At 43.3% G+C, this 20,503-nt stretch overlaps 1 protein-coding gene across 2 annotated transcripts in view; it reads right to left on the bottom strand.

Moving 5' to 3' along the window:
- SMO (smoothened, frizzled class receptor) overlaps positions 1-16,985 on the bottom strand; it is a 28,334-nt gene extending 11,349 nt beyond the window's left edge. The window contains exon 1 of one of the 2 annotated variants that reach the window (XM_069588351.1): positions 16,098-16,985. In XM_069588351.1, the coding sequence (XP_069444452.1) occupies positions 16,098-16,422 (325 nt within the window). In that variant the 5' untranslated portion in view covers positions 16,423-16,985. The remainder of the gene's footprint in view (positions 1-16,097) is intronic. The other variant, XM_069588352.1, reaches the window with a different exon arrangement.
- Positions 16,986-20,503: the final 3,518 nt, after the last annotated feature.

Here is a 20,503-nt window from a genome sequence, read left to right as displayed (position 1 = left end):
AGCAAAAGGAATGGTTCTTGTTTTAAGCCATCAGGTTTTGGAATGCTTTGTAATATAACAATGAATAACTATTAATAGAACACATGCACACACACATACATACAATATCCTGTTACTTTTCTGGATTTTGTGATATCTGTGGTAATTAAAAAAGAGAAAAAGAAAAAACAAGCCTACTGCATAGTACAGGGCACTCTATTTAATACACTGTAATGATGTATAAGGAATAGAATCTGAAAAAGAGTAGATATATGTATATGTATAATGATTCACCTTGCTATACAGCAGAAACTAACACAACATTGTAAATTAATTTTAAATAATAAAATGCAATAAAATTAATTTTAAATATAAAATAAAAATTAATTTTAAAAATAAAAACTCACTGAAGAAAAACAAAACAAAAAAAGAAAATGAAATTGCTTTAAAAAAAAGAAAGACAGCTTTAAATATATATATATAAGAAGACTAAGATCATGGCATCTGGTCCCATCACTTCATGGCAAATAGATGGGGAAACAGTGGAAAGAGTGTCAGACTTCATTTTTCTGGGCTCCAAAATCACTGCAGATGGTGATTGCAGCCATGAAATTAAAAGACGCTTACTCCTTGGAAGGAAAGTTATGACCAACCTAGATAGCCTACTGAAAAGCAGAGACATTACTTTGCCAACAAAGGTCCATCTAATCAAGGCTATGGTTTTTCCAGTGGTCATGTATGGATGTGAGAGTTGGACTGTGAAGAAAGCTGTGCCGAAGAATTGATGCTTTTGAACTGTGGTGTTGAAGACTCTTGAGGGTCCCTTGGACTGCAAGGAGATCCAACCAGTCCATTCTAAAGGAGATCAGTCCTGGGTGTTCTTTGGAAGGACTGATGCTAAAGCTGAAACTCCAGTACCTTGGCCACCTCATGCGAAGAGTTGACTCATTGGAAAAGACTCTGATGCTGGGAGGGATTGGGGGCAGGAGGAGAAGGGGACGACAGAGGATGAGATGGCTGAATGGCATCACTGACTTGACAGACATGAGTTTGAGTGAACTCCGGGAGTTGGTGATGGACAGGGAGGCGTGGCGTGCTGCGATTCATGGGGTTGCAAAGAGTCGGACACGACTGAGCGACTGAACTGAACTGATATATATAATTTGTTTATATATTTGGCTGCACTGGGATCTCAGTTGCAGCATGTGGGATCTAGTTTCCTGACCAGGGGTCGGACCGAGGCCCCCAGCATTGGGAGCTGAAGTCTTAGCCACTGGATCACCAGGAAGGTCCCAACTATCAGCTTTTTAAAGTATGCAATTTTTCTTTTTTTTCATTTTCAATATTGTTTTGTACTTTAAAAATAAAATCTTCAAGGAAAAGATAGATTATTAAATAAATCTTGAAAGACAATTGAGGGGGGACTTCCCTGGCAGTCCACTGGTTAAGACTCCAAACTTCAATGCAGCAGACTCGTATTTGATCCCCTGGTCAGGGAACTAAGATCCCCCATTCAGGGCAGTGCAGCCAGAAAAAAAGAGAAAAAGAAAAAACAAACTTCCTGCATAGCACAGGGCACTCTATTCAATACACTGTAATGATCTATAGGGAATAGAATCTGAAAAAGAGTGGATATATGTATATGTATAATGATTCATCTTGCTATACAGCAGAAACTAACAGAGCACTGTAAATTAATTTTAATTAATAAAATGTAATAAAATTAATTTTAAATATAAAATAAAAATTAATTTTAAAAATAAAAACTCACTGAAGAAAAACAACAACAAAAAATAGAAAATGAAATTGCTTTAAAAAAAGAAAGACAACTGATGAGGCAGCTCGGGGAAAAAACAAGTTGGATCCTTACCCCATTTCTTACATAAAAAATAAATTCCAGATGAATCAAAATAACTGCACTATTAAAAAAAAATTAGACTACTCGAAGAAAAAGTGGAAAATGTTTTTTGAAAATCCTAGAGTGGAGAAGGCCTTTTGAAGTATGACACAAAACTAGAAATTTTGAAATAAAAGATTTGAAGAAAAGACTTCAGAAAAATAGATAGTGGCTTCCCAGGTGGTGCTGGTGGTAAAGAATGAACCTGCCTCCCAATGCAGAAAAATAGATAAATTCAGTAGGGTAAAAAACAAGATCATAAGAAAAGCAAGACACTGAGAAAATATATGTCCAATAAACATCACAGGTAAAGAAAGAATTACTTTCCTTATGTGCATAAAGCTCTTCTAAATCAATAAGAAATTCATAATCCTATAGAAAAATGGGCAAAAGATAAGCAAGAGATCACACACAGAAAATACAAATGGCCTTTAAAAACATAAAGAGATGCTCAGTCTCACTCAATAAATGTGAAACAGAACTATAATGATATCTTTTTTTAATCTTTAGAAGGATAAAGATCAAAACATTTGAAAATGCTATTTTGGCAAGAGCGTAGGGGAGACTGGCAGTTTTGTACATTTTTAGTAGGAATAAAAATTATTAAATACTTATGGAGACTATCTGATACCAGCTATCAAATATACTCACAATTCCACTTTACATGTTCACAAAAATCATATATAAGATTATTTATTGTAATATCATTTGTAATAGCAGAAAAGTAGAAACATCCTTAATATATATCCATCAATAGGAGACCTACTAAATAAAATGTCACACATCAATATAATAGAACACTATCCAGGCTTGAACTATTTGTGATGAACTGAAACAACCTCCACTATATCCTGTTAAACGGGTGCAGTTGAGTAGAGGATACTTAACTGAGCCCGCAGAACCACTACTGGTTATGGGAGGGAAAATAAGAACACGTATACATTTGTACACGTTAGATTCTACAAAAAGACACACAAACTAGTGTTGGCGGTTGCCTGTGGGAGGGGAAATGGGGAGCAGGAAGCAGAAATGGAAGGGTTTGACTTTGGTTACTTTTCAATTTTGTACTACCTATTTTATTAAAGTAATTAAGCTTAAAAAATAAATATGTAAATTACTGGGGTGGAGGAAGCTTCCCAGAGAAGATAAGGAAATGCAACTGGAAACAAGAAGAAAGGGGACATCAATTTTATCTATTTTTTTTCTTTTTTTTGGCTGTGAGACTGCCAGGGAATTCCCTTGTTTTATTTCCTTAATAAAATATGAAATAAAAATTATGAACATAGGTGTTATAATAGTTTCTTCACTTTTTCTATATTTATGTACTTTAAAAATAATATTTGACACAATTTAAACTTTAAAAAAGAATTTGTGTGATTCTGATGATCAGTCAAGTTGAAATCCATTGTGCTAAGGATGGTTCAACATTAGAAAATTTCATCAATGCAATTTACCACGTTGACGGAAAAAAATCATATGATCATCTCAACAGAAGAAGTGGTTGATAAAGTTCAACATCCATCCATGGTAAAAATAATAATCGGCAAATTAGGAATAGAAGAAAATTTCCTTAATCTGATAAAATATAACTACAAGATTCCTATACCAAATATCACATTTAATGGTGAAAGGTATAAAAGCTTTCTCTTTAGAATGAAGAAAAAGTCAAGGATGAAGACTTCTGCTACTATTATCACTTCTATTTAACCATGTACTGGAGGTTTTAAGTAGTACAGTAAGGCAATAAAGAATATAGTACATATAGCTTGAAAAAGGAGCAACAAAACTCATTCACAAATGAGATGACTTTGTATGTATATAAATTTAGTTTGTTTACTGGATTTAAAATCAATTGTATCTCTATGCAACAGCAACCAACAAAATGAAATATAAAAGCACAATTTATAACAGCATTAAAATGTCAAGTACCTAGGAATAAATCTAACAAGTGAACTTTTTGCAGAAAGTTGCAAAAAATACTGAGAAAATTAAAGATCTACATAGAATACTTAATGAAATGATTCGAAGACAAAATATTGTAAAGATGTCATTTTTTTCAAATTAATATATATACTCAATGTAATTCCAATCAAAACCACCAACAAATACTTTTACATGAAAATACAAAGGGTTAAGAATAGACCACACTGTCTATTAAATAGTGCCATCCTCTAAAGCAGAGGTTCTTAGCCTGGGGGTCACAAAGAGAATTTAGGGGTCTACGAACCTGGATGGGAAAAAATTATATCTAACTGAAATTTAGTCTTTCCCAATTATGAATGTGAGCAACAAACCACAGAAATGTTAGCAGTACCTGTGGCTTTGTCACAAATGGAAATTAGATACTTTTGTTGGAAACACCTCAAAATATTGTTACTGCTCATCACTACCTTGACATTACAGTGCTTATTAAACCCACACTAACATTCAGAACAGAGGTGATGGCACCCCACTCCAGTACTCTTGCCTAGCAAATCCCATGGACAGAGGAGCCTGGTAGGCTGCAGTCCATGGGGTCACGAAAAGTCGGACACGACTGACCGACTTCACTCTTACTTTTCACTTTCACGCACTGGAGAGGGAAATGGCAACCCACTCCAGTGTTCTTGCCTGGAGAATCCCAGGGATGGGGGAGACTGGTGGGCTACAGTCTATGGGGTCATACAGAGTCGGACACAACTGAAGTGACTTAGCAGCAGCAGCAGCAACATTCAGAAAACGAAGATCATGGCATCTGGTCCCATCACTTCATGGCAAATAGATGGGGAAACAGTGGAAAGAGTGTCAGACTTTATTTGGGGGGGCTCCAAAATCACTGCAGATGGTGACTGCAGCCATGAAATTAAAAGATGCTTACTCCTTGGAAGGAAAGTTATGACCAACCTAGATAGCATATTGAAAAGCAGAGACATTACTTTGCCAACAAAGGTCCCATCTAGTCAAGACTATGGTTTTTCCAGTGGTCATGTATGGATGTGAGAGTTGGACTGTGAAGAAAGCTGAGTGCTGAAGAATTGATGCTTTTGAACTGTGGTGTTGGAAAAGACTATTGAGAGTCCCTTGGACTGCAAGGAGATCCAACCAGTCCATTCTGAAGGAGATAAGCCCTGGGATTTCTTTGGAAGGAATGATGCTGAAGCTGAAACTCCAGTACTTTGGCCACTTCATGCGAAGAGTTGACTCATCGGAAAAGACTCTGATGCTGGGAGGGATTGGGGGCAGAAGAAGGGGACGGCAGAGGATGAGATGGCTGGATGGCAACACTGACTCGATGGACGTGAGTCTGAGTGAACTCCAGGAGCTGGTGATGGACAGGGAGGCCTCGCATGCTGCGATTCATGGGGTCGCAAAGAGTCGGACACCACTGAGCGACTGAACTGAACTGAACTGAAATGTTATCTAGTGTACTAATAAAGAAGCACACATACATTAGATTGCAAACTTGTTTTTTAACACTTGAAAACTATATTTCAATATAATTAATTTCTTTTGTAATCCTATATGCTTTTCAATCCTTTGTGCTCTACTTTATGAATTAACAATACTATACTGAGAAGGGGCCCATAGGTTTTACCAGACTGTCAAAAAGGTTTATAGCTCAAAGAAGGTAAAGAACCCTGCTATACTGAAACATATACATTACCATATGTAAAATAGATAGCTAGTGGGAAGTTGCTATACAACACAGGGAGCTCAGCCCGGTACTCTGTAACAACCTACAGGGGTGGGATGGGGGCTGGGGTGGAAGGGAGGTTCAAGAAGGAAGGGATATATGTATACTTATGGCTGATTCATGTTGTTGTATAGCAGAAATCAACACAACATTGTAAAGCAATTATCCTCCAATTAAAAATAAAATTAAAAAAAAGGACCACGCTATAAAGATATGATAATTAAAGGGACTTCCTTAGTGGTCCAGTGGTTAAGACTCCAAGTTCCCAAATCAGGGGACACAGGTTTGATTTCTGGTTGGGGAACCGAGATTCTGCATGCCCAGAGGCATGATTTTTTTAAAAAGATATTATAATTAAGATGGTATGATAAGAGATAGACAAATAGACATATGGAATGGAATAAAGATCCCAGAAACAAAAACATATTTGAACACTTGATTTATGGCAGACCAGTACAGCAAATAATTTTTTAAAAATAAATGATGTTGAAATAATATATATGAAACTGGAGTTCTAAAATAATCAATTCCAGGTGAATTATGTACCTAAAATGAAAGGAAAGAAGGTAACAGAATGAATTCTTGACTTTGTGGTATGAAAGGACTTAAAAGTAAGACACAATAAGCACTAATCATAAAAAGTTTGATAAATGACTACCTTAAAGTTCAGAACTTCTGTCCAACAGAAGACACTGAGAGAATGAAAAGGCATGCTGCAGAATAGAAAGAATTTTCAACACTTACAACCAATAAAGGACTCATATATAGCATATATGAAGACTACAAATCTTACAAATGTGACAGATAGTCTGACAGAAAAATGGGCCACAGATCTGAACAGAGGTTTCACAAAAGAAGAAATCTAAATGGCCAGTGAGGGAACATCTGAAATGGTGCTTAACCTCACTAGCAATCAGGGAAATACAAATTAAAAGCACAAATACATACAACCACACAGCCACTAGACTGGCAAAAAAAAATTTTCTTTCAAACTTAATTTTTTATTTTGTCCTGGGGTATAGCCAATTAACAATGTTGTAGTAGTTTCAGGTGAATAGAAAGGGACTCACCCATACATATACATGTATCCATTCTCCTCCAAACCTCCGTCCCATCCAGGCTGGCACATAACATTATGAATAGAGTTCCAGGTGCTAGACAGTAGGTCCTCGTGGGTTATCCTCTTTGAAAACAGCAGTGTGTACATGACCTTCCCAAACTCCCTAACTGTCCCTTCTCCTTGGCAACCATAAGTTTGTTTTCTAAATCTGTGTCTCTTTCAGTTTTGTAAGTTCATTTGTAAAATTCCTTTTTAGATCTCACGTATAAGGGATGCCATATGATGTTTCTCCTCCATCTGACTTACTTCACTCAGTATGACACTCTCCAGGTCCATCCATGTTACTGAAAATGACATTATTTCATTCTTTTTTGTGTGTGACAATTGTTTATTTAAATTAAAAAAAAATTTTGCAGCCTTGTGTTGGTTTCTGCTATATAACAATGCAAATCAGCCATAATTATACTACATCCCCTCCTTCTCAAGCCTCCCTCTCCTCCCCAACCCCAACCCTCCAGGTCATCACAGAGCACCAGACTGGGCTCCCTATGCTCCATAGCAGTTTATCACCAGCTTACAGCTGATAGTGTATATATGGTGATGCTATTTCTCCATTCATCCCGCTCTCTCCCTCCCTCATTGTGTCCACAAGTCCATTCTTTACACCTGCATCTCCCTTCCTCCCCTGTAAATAGGTTCATCAATATCCATTTTCCTTTTAATGGCTAAATAATATTCCACTGTATATAAGTACCATATCTTCTTCATCCATTCCTCTGTTGATCGACATTTAGGTTGCTTCCATGTCTTGGCTATTGTAAACAGTGCAGCAATGAACACCAGAGTTCATGTATCCTTTCGGATCATGTTTTTCTCCAGATATATGCCCATGAGTGGGACTGCAGGGTCACATGGTAGCTCTATTTTTAGTTTCTTAAGGGACCACCATACTGTTCTCCATAGTGGCTATACCAATTTACATTTACACCAACAGTGTAGAAGGGTTCCCTTCTCTTCATCCACCATTTGTTTGTGGATTTTTTGGTGATAGCCATTCTGACCAGTATTAAGTAATATCTCATTGTACTGGTGATTTGCATTTCTCTAATAACTATCAATGTTGAACATCTTTTCATGAGACATATCTATATGTCCTCTTCGGAGAAATGTCTATTCAGATCTTCTAGATTGGCAAAAACTTAAAACACTGACAGTACCAAGTGTCAGAAATAACATGGAGCCGTGGTGACTCTTCTACAGGAACAATGAATGTAGAAGTTGGTACAATCATTTTGAAAAACTGGCGTTATGTAGCAAAGCTGATATGCGTGCCCTCTTACCTAGCGATTCCATTTCTCTCAGTATGTACCTAGAGAAATTTGACCCAGGGGCACCAGGATATAAAGAAAAGAATATTCACAGCAATGTTATTCATAGTAGCCAAAAACAGAGATAACTTAAATGTTTAAGAACAACCAAAAGGGGACTTTCCTGGTGATTCAGTGGTTAAGAATCTACCTGCCAATCAGGGGACATGGACTTGACCCCTGGTCTGTGAGGACCCCACCCGCGAAGGAGCAACTAAGCCTGTGCATCACAACTCCTGAGCCCATGTGATACAGCTACTGAAGCTTGCACGCCTTAGAGCCCATGTAAGGCAACAAGAGAAGCCTGTGCATCGCAATGAAGAGTAGCTCCCGCTCACTGCAACCGGAGAAAGCCCTTGAGCAGTAACAAAGACCCAGCACAGCCAAAACCAAAAACAAACAAACAAAAAGAACAATAAGATAGATAAATTGTGGTATATTGTACAATGGAGTGCTATTCAGCAATAAAAAATAAGCTGCAACAATATGGATGAATTTTACAAAATAACATAGAGCAAAAGAAATAAGACATAAAAGAATACACACAGCTCAGTTCCATCTGTTTAGAGGTAAAAAAAAAAAAAAAAAACATGCAAAACTGAAATACACCGTTCAGGGATTCCAAAACTAGATGGTAAAACTATGGAGGAAAGAGGGAATGATCAACAAAAACATCCGGGTAGTGGTTACTTCTAGAAGAGGAGGGAAGGAGATGTGATTGGAAAAGGCAAAGGGAGCTCCTGGGTGGCCCACCATCACTTGACTCAGGTGTCATTTTATATTTATTTATTATTTAGCACCTCTGTGTCGTACGCACCGTATGTATACAGGCTATATTTCACAATTCAAAAGGTAAAAATCTGAAGCAAAAATGAAAACTTGAGCCCTTGGGTATTTCTCTGATTTTTATACTTTCCAAAAATATATATTTTAAAAATGATTCTGATCATCAGCCAGGTTTGGGAACAGCTCTAAGGAAATTCTTTCTGGTCTGCCTTTGCAAATAACACACCTCCTCTGAATCTCTCAGCTAGATGTCTGAGTAGCAAACGAGAAATTCCTTCCAGCTTCTCCAGCTCTTCCCTACCAGCTGCCCCCAGCTGGGGGACAGGGCTGCACACCCCTGTGCACACAGAGAGCACAGCAGTGGTCAAAGAGGCTACGTGCTGGTTCTCAGGGACCTATTTCCCCTTCCAGCCACAGGTCTCTCTGCTTTCTTACCCCATTTACCAAACCAACCAGGTCTGGCCAAATGTGGGCCATAGCCTGGATAAGTATGTTTGTCTGGTCAGCTTGGAAAGCCTGCGAGGAGACATTTCAAACTATCCTGGGGTAAGATGCTGAGTGCCTGAAGAAGCCCAAGTCTAGAGAGTTGAAAGATATAGGAGAGGCAGACCTGAGTTCTATATAAACTTACAAATTGGCCCAACCTGAGATATTCCTCACTTCCAAAGGCTCAGCATTCCAGGCTGAGGAAGCTCATAGTGGCTACCTCTCTTCAGCAACTCCTATTCTAGGTTTGGCTGAGCATCAAAGAATTGATGCTTTTGAACTGTGGTGTTGGAGAAGACTCTTGAGAGTCCTCTGGACTTCAAGGAGCTCAAACCAGTCAATGCTAAAGGATATCAGTCCTGAATATTCATTGGAAGGACTGATGCTGAAGCCAAAGCTCCAATACTTTGGCCACCTGACGCGAAGAGCCGACTCATTTGAAAAGATCCTGATATATCTACTACTGGGGGCAGGAATCCCTCAGAAGAAATGGAGTAGCCATCATGGTCAACAAAAGAGTCCGAAATGCAGTACTTGGATGCAATCTCAAAAACGACAGAATGATCTCTGTTCGTCTCCAAGGCAAACCATTCAATATCACAGTTATCCAAGTCTATGCCCCAACCAGTAACGCTGAAGAAGCTGAAGTTGAATGGTTTTATGAAGACCTACAAGACCTTTTAGAATTAACACCAAAAAAAGATGTCCTTTTCATTATAGGGGACTGGAATGCAACAGTAGGAAGTCAAGAAACACCTGGAGTAACAGGCAAATTTGGCCTTGGAATGAGGAATGAAGCAGGGCAAAGACTAATAGAGTTTTGCCAAGAAAATGCACTGGTCACAGCAAACACCCTCTTCCAACAACACAAGAGAAGACTCTACACATGGACATCACCAGATGGTCAACACCGAAATCAGATTGATTATACTCTTTGCAGCCAAAGATGGAGAAGCTCTATACAGTCAGCAAAAACAAGACCAGGAGCTGACTGTGACTCAGATCATGAACTCCTTATTACCAAATTCAGACTCAAATTGAAGAAAGTAGGGAAAACCGCTAGACCATTCAGGTATGACCTAAATCAAATCCCTGATGATTATACAGTGGAAGTGAGAAATAGATTTAAGGGCCTAGATCTGATAGATAGAGTGCCTGATGAACTATGGACGGAGGTTCGTGGCATTGTACAGGAGACAGGGATCAAGACCATCCCCATGGAAAAGAAATGCAAAAAAGCAAAATGGCTGTCTGGGGAGGGCTTACAAATAGCTATGAAAAGAACAGAGGCAAAAAGCAAAGGAGAAAAGGAAAGATATAAGCATCTGAATGCAGAGTTCCAAAGAATAGCAAAAAAAGATAACAAAGCCTTCTTCAACGATCAATGCAAAGAAATAGAGGAAAAGAACAGAACGGGAAAGCCTAGAGATCTCTTCAAGAAAATTAGAGATACCAAGGGAACATTTCTTGCAAAGATGGGCTCGATAAAGGACAGAAATGGTCTGGACCTAACAGAAACAGAAGATATTAAGAAGAGGTGGCAAGAATACACAGAAGAACTGTACAAAAAAGATCTTCATGACCCAGATAATCATGATGATGTGATCACTAATCTAGAGCCAGACATTTTGGAATGTGAAGTCAAGTGGGCCTTAGAAAGCATCACTACGAACAAAGCTAGTGGAGGTGATGGAATTCCAGTTGAGCTGTTTCAAATCCTGAAAGATGATGCTGTGAAAGTGCTGCACTCAATATGCCAGCAAATTTGAAAAACACAGCAGTGGCCACAGGACTGGAAAAGGTCAGTTTTCATTCCAATCCCAAAGAAAGGCAATGCCAAAGAATGCTCAAACTACCGCACAATTGCACTCATCTCACATGCTAGTAAAGTAATGCTCAAAATTCTCCAAGCCAGGCTTCAGCAATATGTGAACCGTGAACTCCCTGATGTTCAAGCTGGTTTTAGAAAAGGCAGAGGAACCAGAGATCAAATTGCCAACATCTGCTGGATCATCAAAAAAGCAAGAGAGTTCCAGAAAAACATCTATTTCTGCTTTATTGATTATGCCAAAGCCTTTGACTGTGTGGATCACAATAAACTGTGGAAAATTCTGAAAGAGATGGGAATACCAGACCACCTAACCTGCCTCTTGGGAAATCTGTATGCAGGTCAGGAAGCAACAGTTAGAACTGGATATGGAACAACAGACTGGTTCCAAATAGGAAAAGGAGTACGTCAAGGCTGTATATTGTCACCCTGCTTATTTAACTTCTATGCAGAATACATCATGAGAAATGCTGGACTGGAAGAAACACAAGCTGGAATCAAGATTGCCGGGAGAAATATCAATAACCTCAGATATGCAGATGACACCACCCTTATGGCAGAAAGTGAAGAGGAACTAAAAAGCCTCTTGATGAAAGTGAAAGAGGAGAGCAAAAGAGTTGGCTTAAAGCTCAACATTCAGAAAACGAAGATCATGGCATCTGGTCCCATCACTTCATGGGAAATAGATGGGGAAACAGTAGAAACAGTGTCAGACTTTATTTTGGGGGGCTCCAAAATCACTGCAGATGGTGATAGCAGCCATGAAATTAAAAGACACTTACTCCTTGGAAGAAAAGTTATGACCAACCTAGATAGTATATTCAAAAGCAGAGACATTACTTTGCCGACTAAGGTCCATCTAGTCAGGGCTATGGTTTTTCCTGTGGTCATGTGTGGATGTGAGAGTTGGACCGTGAAGAAGGCTGAGCGCCAAAGAATTGATGCTTTTGAACTGTGGTGTTGGAGAAGACTCTTGAGAGTCCCTTGGACTGCAAGGAGATCCAACCAGTCCATTCTGAAGGAGATAAGCCCTGGGATTTCTTTGGAAGGAATGATGCTAAGGCTGAAGCTCTAGTACTTTGGCCACCTCATGCGAAGAGTTGACTCATCGGAAAAGACTCTGATGCTGGGAGGGATTGGGGGCAGGAGGAGAAGGGGACGACAGAGGATGAGATGGCTGGATGGCATCACCGACCCGATGCACATGAGTTTGGGTGAACTCCGGGAGTTGGTGATGGACAGGGAGGCGTGGCGTGCTGCGATTCATGGGGTCGCAAAGAGTCGGACATGACTGAGCGACTGAACTGAACTGATCCTGGGAAAGATTGAGGGCAGGAGGAGAAGGGGGTGACAGAGGATGAGATGATTGGATAGCATCACCAACTCAATGGACATGATTCTGAACAAACTCTGGGAGATGGTGAAAGACAGGGAGCCTGACATGCTGCAATTCATGGGGTCGCAAAGAGTCAGACACAACTGAGCAAGAGAACAACAATTCTAGGTTTGCTGGGACTCTCCACACAGATGGCTTCCCTGGTGAATCAGCTGGTAAAGAAGCTGCCAGCAATGCAGGGGATCTGGGTTTGGTCCCTGGGTTTGGAAGATCCCTAGGAGAAGGGAACAGCTACCCACTCCATTCTGGCCTGGAGAACTCCATGGACTTTATAGTCCATGGGGTTGCAAAGAGTCAGACACGATTGAGCGACTTTCACTTTCCACACAGATGTCCAAATGAGCCCCTCTAATTCACATGACCAAAACGAACTCGTACTTTCTTCCTAAACCTCCTCCTTCTCTAGCATTTTCCAGCTTAGTGAGAGCGAACGATACCACCTTCCATCCAAGCCTGAAACGTGGGTCCTCCTGCTCACTCATCAGCAAGTCCCATTGGTTCTACTTCTGAAATCCCAGGATCTGTCCACTTCTTCCAGGCTGTCACCCTAGTACTGACCACCATCATCTCTACTTCAACCATTCCTTCAGCAAGCAAACCGGCTTCATGCTTCCCTTCCTCCCACGGCTTCTTCACACAGTACTCAAGGAGATCGGTCTGAAATGCAAATATGATTCCATCTCTCTTCATTAAAAGCCTTCAGTGGCCCCTTCTTATTTTCCGGCAAACATCCAAACTTTCCAATGTGGGATATGAATCCCTTTATTTTCTAATTCTCTAGGTCTTATTTCTTAGAATCCTATCCCTCACATGCTTTGATTCAGTTCTACTGAAATTCTTATACTTCCTTAAAAGCATCAAGCCCTTTCACCTCTACACCTTTGCACATCTATATCCTCTTTCTATCCCTTCCCACCCAAATCATCCTTGGCCCCAGAAACTCCTACTTATTTCTCAGGTTGTGGGTTAAATGTCAGTTCCTCCGGAGGTCTCTCCTTGTTCCCCAAAGTCCTCTGTGTTCTCTCAGCATCCTACCAGGTCACAATACCTCGTAGAGGTGTTGCTAAAGCCTGGTCTAATTGTCTGTCTTCCCTTGACGGCAGGGATCCTGTCTGTATTCTCCATCTTTATCTGCCCCAGAAACTGATCCAGGATGACTTGTAGCCAGCACCCGAACACCTAACTGAATGAATGAGTGGACAGCTATGTACTCAGAACTCTGAGATTAAAAAAAAAAAAGGAAATTACAAGTCTCTACTTTCAAGTTTACAGAAACCCTAAATCATTTCCACCTACAAAAACACCTCCAAGAGCCAGATGACAGTGACTACGTCTTAAGCAAATCAAGTCTACTAGCTCAGGACAGGACAAATCACTACAACTCTTAGCTGAAGGCTTGTCTGTGATTCTCACTTTTGGCTCTGGTTCACTCTACCCACTTACTGACCCAGCCCATACCTATACCTACTTCTGGCTCTACTTCACATAAAACAACTAGCAGAAAGACTAGACATAGAAAAGGAACATCCAGAAAGCATATGGGAATGGGACTGAGCTGAGGGATGAAGGGTGATGGCAGAGAAGAGCTCAGAGTAAACTAAGGACCAGGGCTCAGTGCCGGAACCCCGGCAGGACTGTGTCCCATCAGAGCCACAGCTAGTGAGGTTCAAACCTATGCAGCCAGCAGATGGTTCTAACTCCTAAACTTTTCTGCCAAAACCACTTCTGCCCAGCAACTGCTTTCAGGAGCTTGGGCTGGAGAGAGTTTCATACCCTTCCACCTTGATTTGATGATAACTACAGAAGGGCAGCATCACACATGCATTTAAGTTAGGGGAATTCAACCATGAGCCCCTGTTAAATAAATAAGGAGAGAGACGGGAGGAACATATCCTTTCATAGTGTGAGCAGCTCAGAACTGGGTGAGATTCTAGTTTGGAGACATTTAGATTTTCCATACAATTGGCTCCTAAACTCAAAAATGGAGAAGGAAATGGCAATCCACTCCAGTACTCTTGCCTGGAGAATCCCATGGACAGAGGAGACAGGCAGGCTATAGTCCATGGGGTCGCAGAGTCGGACATGACTGAAGCAACTTAGCAAACTCAAGGAAACCTTGTTGATACCTTTGTTTTGTGTGTGTCTTTTAAAAGTTTTATCACTTCTGCATTTATGTAATTTTAAAAACTAAAATTATATTTTCTATGTATGCTCCTTCTTATATACTATGCATTACTATCTGTTGCACATGCATACAAACATATTACCATAAAACAGGATACGAACACAAAATCACAGAGACCTTACGTTGTGGCCGTTTGTCAATTTTTCAAAGCTACTATTGATTACACATGGTTTCTGCCTACATGTTGTCTTCAGAACCCAATACCCACAAAGGATGTGGCTCCACCATGGGTACCATCCTCCAAGTTCTTCCTCTGACATCTGTACCAAGCCAGGAATGACATGGCTTTGTTCAACATCCGGCAAAGACTCAGAACTCCAGTGGTCAATGTGACAACGACAGGCAGCCTACAAACACTTCTCTATCAAGATGCTGGGGCAGAACATACGTGTGGGACATCCAAGACCTATCAAAAGAAGGAGGTTCCCCTGTCTGCTCCTGGCTTTCGATTTTAGTTTCTGTTTCTTCAAGGACACTTTTGGAACCACACTAGCTACAAGCAAGGGGTGGCGAGGCAAGTCCCCAGCCCAGAAGAGTGACAAGCGGGGAGCTAATCCACTCCACACTGCTAAAGAAGGACCTGCTTGGGTTTAGTCTGCAGTTTTTCAGATCAGGTCATAATCCCAGCATGAGGTGAGGCTTCTGGGACTTCAGGCCACCATGTAAGTATCCAAGGGCCCGGACACCCCAGACTTAAGTGTCCTTCCTCAACGCAGACCAGTCTGAGAATCCAAACGTCCCAAGAACACACAAATGATGGTTAGAAGAGTCTCATTCCTTCACAATTTTGGACAGGGAACGGAGTCCCCATTTTTCAGATGAGGAAACTGAAATCTCCTGTCAAAAGCAGGACAAGATCACAATCCTCTGGACTTCTGGCTCCCAAAACAAGATTTCTGGAACTTTCTGATTACCAGGGGTTTCTTACCTTTCACAAATTTCACTCAGTTTTTTTCTCCCCATTTTCCCTCAATGCCTAAATCTTCTACCCCCATCCATCTTTCCCTTTTCCCTCTCCAATTCGATTTCCTGGTCTCTGCTCCAGGGTCTAAACACCTTGCATTCCCGAGGACCCCGCTTCCAGAGTGGTACCTACGTGCAGCATCTCTTCTTAAATTAAAAAAAAAAAAAAGAAGAAGAAGAAGAAGTCCTTTCCCGTGGCTCAGAGCCCCCACCCCCTCGCTCCCAGGGGCCCTCATTCCCCCTCATCCTTTGCTTCCTACCCTGCTCAGGCCCTTTGTGACCCACTCCCTCAACTTCCTCGCCTTCCCTACCCGAGGGTCTCAAGCCTGCCTCCCAAGTTTCAGGCTCTGTTCCTCCAACTCTCCCGGGTGCTGCTCCCACCCTCTCACAAGCTCAGGCCCGAGCCTATTCTTTCGGAGAGTCCCAGGAACCCACCGCCACGGCCCCCGACCCGGGCTCCGGCTCCCGCGCGCTTACCCGACCAGAGCACGAGCTTGCCGTGCGCCTCCTCCTGGGAGTCGGAGTCCCCGGCCAGCAGCGTGGAGGTGGCCCCGTAGGGCAGCGCCGAGCCGAGGCACACGTTGTAGCGCAGCGGCTCGCAGGGGGCGGCCCGGCCGCAGTGGCTCAGCAGCGGCGGAGGGCCGGTCACGGCCGCGCTCCTTCTCGCGCTCCCGCCCGCGCTCCAGGGCCCCGGCCGGGTAGCGTTCCCGCTCAAGGCCGCCCCCCGGCCCGGGGCCCCTAGCAGCAGCAGCAGCGCCAGGAGCAGGAGCTCCGGCCCCCGTGCGAGGCGGGCAGCGGCCATGGCCAAACCCGCCAACTCAGCAGAAGCCCCGGCGCCCCCGCTCGCTCTCCGGAGCCCACCCCCCCGGCCACACGCGCCACCCTGGGGACCGCAGACGCAGCTCAGGCGACCTGTGCGCCCCGAGAGTCCGGTGCCGGGTCCCCCCGGACGCCCCGCGCGCCTCGGGCCCTCGGCACCCAACTTCGCAAACTTTGGAACCCGGGGCCCATGTTGGGCGGCGGAGGCCCGGGCCGGGATGCACAACTCTCTACCGCTTCCTGGCAATCCAAGTTATCTTCACCCCCGGGAGCCCCCTGGGCCCCCAATCTCCAGCCCCATTCCTTCTCCCACCATTAAAACCACCTCCTGGCCCCGCGATGGAGGCCAGGCGCGGGCCGGGGGTGCGGGACTGGGTCCCCGGCTCCGCCCCCGCGCCAGCCCGCCTCCCAGACGCCCCCTTCGCTTTAGAGCGCCTCAGCCCCCCGACTTCTCCCCGCCAACTACCCGGCTCCTTTGTTGCTCTAGCTCGCTTGGCTCTCTGGAATGCACGGGCCTCGCCGAGCCAAGCCCTGCCGCCCCCCCACCCCACGGCTGGGGGAGGGACCGGCCGAGGGAGGGAAAAGAAGGGGAGGGATGCGAGAAAGGAGGAGCTGGAGCTTCAGTGTCGCGGGCGCCTGGAGAGGCCCAGGCCAGGGGGCTACGGTGACCTCCCCGCTGCCTCGGGGCACAAGATGGGTGGAAATCGGAAATCGTGGCCAGTAGTTCCAAAAGACTCAGCGGGCATCTTGACTGGCCTGAGGATCGTTCAGCTTGGCCGTCTGCAGAGAGTGGACTCTTCTGGTTTACGTGGGAGAGACAAGGGATGACTGAAGTCAGCTGAACCTTCTACTGCATCTAGAAGCTCCTGCCCTGCTCCCCAGTCTGCCAGTCTTTTCTGCTTTTGATTAGATCTTTCAGCTTGTTCCAGAGCTCCATGGAGAAGACCACCGTTTGGAGTCCCCGCTTGTCCAAGTCCTTCCAGCTAGGGACTTGTGCGGAAGATGACCTCAGTCACTCCAGGCAGCCGCCCCTGCCTTCAGAGAGCATTCAGAGAGCATGTGTCTGGAAACCAAAAGTGTGGGCATCAAGCTTTTATTGCTACAAATGTGTGAAACTCTGAACTGTGGTTGCCAATGGCTGGTCCTGGTATGTCTTTGTGTTATGGCCGAAGGAGGCCAGGCCCTCTCTGATGGCCCTTTGCTGCTCATAGGCTACTCGTAGGCTGGCCCAGGAAGTTTAAGCTGCTCTCCTGCCCTACTCTGCCATTCTTTACATTTTCTCACTCTTTTGCTTGTCAGTCACGGAATTTGATTTCACCCTGCAGTGGTTTCCACCTCTAAATAACCAATGGTCCAGCCAGGGGAGTGGACTTGCAGTGAGCAATTCTTCCTGTTGCTCAGGGGGCAGCACACTAGGGTGGCTTTTCCTTTCTCACCAGGACCCCTACCCCTTCAGCCTAGCCCAGGTGGACTAGTCCTGTTAGGCTTGGCCATTTTAGAGCAGATTAGCTATTGCACTTCAGCTACCATCCTCAAGTAGTGCATAAGCCCAAGAGGATCTAATTCAATTTAACAAGTCTTTTTCTGAAATTCTAGGATGTGTGTGGCACCATGATAGGCATGACATACTTGAAGAACTTGAGATCTTAGATTTTTACCATGGAGACAAGGCTTGCCCTCAAGAAACAGTAATATATTATGACAAAGCAGCAAGGTCTCCTCCTCTAAGCCAAGGACCTTTCTCTCTACCCACAGAGTATCCAGTGCAGTTAGATATGCATACTAATCACTGGATAAATAAGGTGCCAAAATGAGGGATGCGGTAAGTGTTCCCTAAGAATTTATAGCAGGGAAAGGTTAGCGTGGGTAGAAGTGGAGAAGTGAGGATTTGAATCTAGCCCTGAAGTGTGAGTAGGAGGAGTTAGAAAAGTAGAGAGGAGCCCAGCTGGCATTACGAGGGGAGGAAACTATGACGATAACTCAGTGCATGACAAGCCTGGCCATCAGGACATAGTAGTGGGTAAGCAGGGAAGCTGATTGGTAAGAAACTACAAATGGCATACAGAGGAATTCAGGTTTCATTCTGTTGGTGATAGAAAGCAGTGAAAAATTTTGATCAGAGGAGTGATACATGTAAGAACATTAATCTGTCAATGTAAGGATTGTTTGAAGGGCGAGAGTCCGGAGACAACGGACCATTTTGAGGGAAGTGCTGGTGATTTATGGAAGAAGTGGAAATAGTCTATGTCATCGGGGCGTAATATTCCTACTGGAAAAATAATTAAAAACCTTATGACCTACCGCAGTTATTTTTTTCTGTGATATAAATGAAATGGCTGTTATGTCTGAAGTTTGAGCCACAGAGCGGGTTGTGTAACACCATACTGTTGCTTTGCTTTGGGAACTTTCTCCCCTTATTTTCTGTCCTGTTGTTATTGTGACAGCGTTGAAGCCCTGTGGGATTTTCTCAGTATTCCACCACTAGGGAGAAACCTATGCCAGTGCTCACGCAGCCCCTGACCTCTCTGCCTAAAAACATTAGCAGTTCTTCAAGAATGAAAGCTATACAGTTCCTAGTCTGGAATTTCTGGGAAGGCAGAAGAATCCCATCATCTTTTGAGGAAGAATCACGTCAATGTAAGATAAAACCTTTATGCAAGAGATTGAAGAGGATGAATTGAGACAATGCTACAGTGTTGTCTTCCTTCCAGAATGTTCTTCCCTTTAGAACGAGGGAGAAGATGTGCTCATTTCTCAACTCCTTGAGGCTCGCACCCCAGGAAGTTAAAATTCTAGGTCCTGTCACGCAGCAGTTTCAGGACAGGATGGAAAATGTTCGGTGAGGACTGGGGAAGAGAAGATTTCCTGGTGGTCCTTTCTTAAATATATATATATTTATTTATTTGGCTATAGGTCTCAGTTGTATCATGTTGGGGCTCCAGAGCAGGCTCCAGAGCACATGGGCCCAGTAGTTATGGCCTGCAGGCTTAACTGCACCATGGCATGTGGGATGTTAGTTCCCCAGTCCCTGCATTGCAAGGATTTTTAACCACTGGACCCACAAGAAAGTCCTGTTCCTGGTGGTTCTTGAATAGTATTCAAGGTCCGGGAGAAAGCTCATCCATCCCCCCCTTCAGGCAGGGCAGGATCAACAGTGTCTTCTAGAGACTCTGAGTGATTTGACACACTCCTGGTCTCCAATCTCATGGTGGTGGAGTGCGAACTGCTCCTCCTCTCCTGAACCTGAGCCACCCCCCGACCCGTTCCTCCAGAGTCTTAACCCTGTCTACATGTCATAACACAGTCCTTCTATCAGGTCCAAGAGAAGCTCTCCTGTGTGACAGTGTGTTACAGTACTCAATTTGCTACAAGTAGCTTCTTGATTTCTGAGTCATTCTCACCAAATATTTTGGCATTTTGAGGTCACGCATTCAATGTTGACTCTTTATTTGCCTCTGGGCTCTCCACTTGAAAAGAATGAATGTGAAAGCATGTATGGGCTATCCATGGGTATCCTTGAGGCTTCGGTTGCTTCCTTACAGTTCAGTTGTCACGCTGGCTAGAATCAAGCATAATTGTTGCAGTGCTCCACTTCTTTCTTTATTCTGTGAAAGTGTTAGTCACTCAGTCGTGTCCAACTCTTTGTGACCCCATGTGCTGTAGCCTACCAGGCTCCTCTGTCCATGGATTCTCCAGGCAAGAATACTGGAGTGGGTTGCCATTCCCTTCTCCAGGGGATCTTCCTGACCCAGGAATTGAACCTGGGTCTCCTGCATTGCAGGCAGACTCTTTACCGACTGAGCCACCAGGGAAGCCTTTTCTTTATTGTGTTTCTTATTTAACAAGTAAGAACATCATTTCAGATGGAAAAGATAAAATGGGAAAGGGGCTAGATAAACTACCTTCTCAGAGAAGGAGCACAATCAATTTGGAGTAAAGAGACCTGATTAGCCAAGGACCTTTGAACAACTTAGTCTAAGTTCCTTTTTCTTTTCTTATAAAGATGAGATATCATCAGTTGTGTTTCAGTACATCAGAAATGAATGTTCTGAAAAGGAAATTAA

This window comes from Ovis canadensis, chromosome 4 (assembly GCF_042477335.2).
Source record: "Ovis canadensis isolate MfBH-ARS-UI-01 breed Bighorn chromosome 4, ARS-UI_OviCan_v2, whole genome shotgun sequence".
NCBI lineage: Eukaryota > Metazoa > Chordata > Mammalia > Artiodactyla > Bovidae > Ovis > Ovis canadensis.
This window is presented reverse-complemented; position numbering and strand designations above follow the sequence as displayed.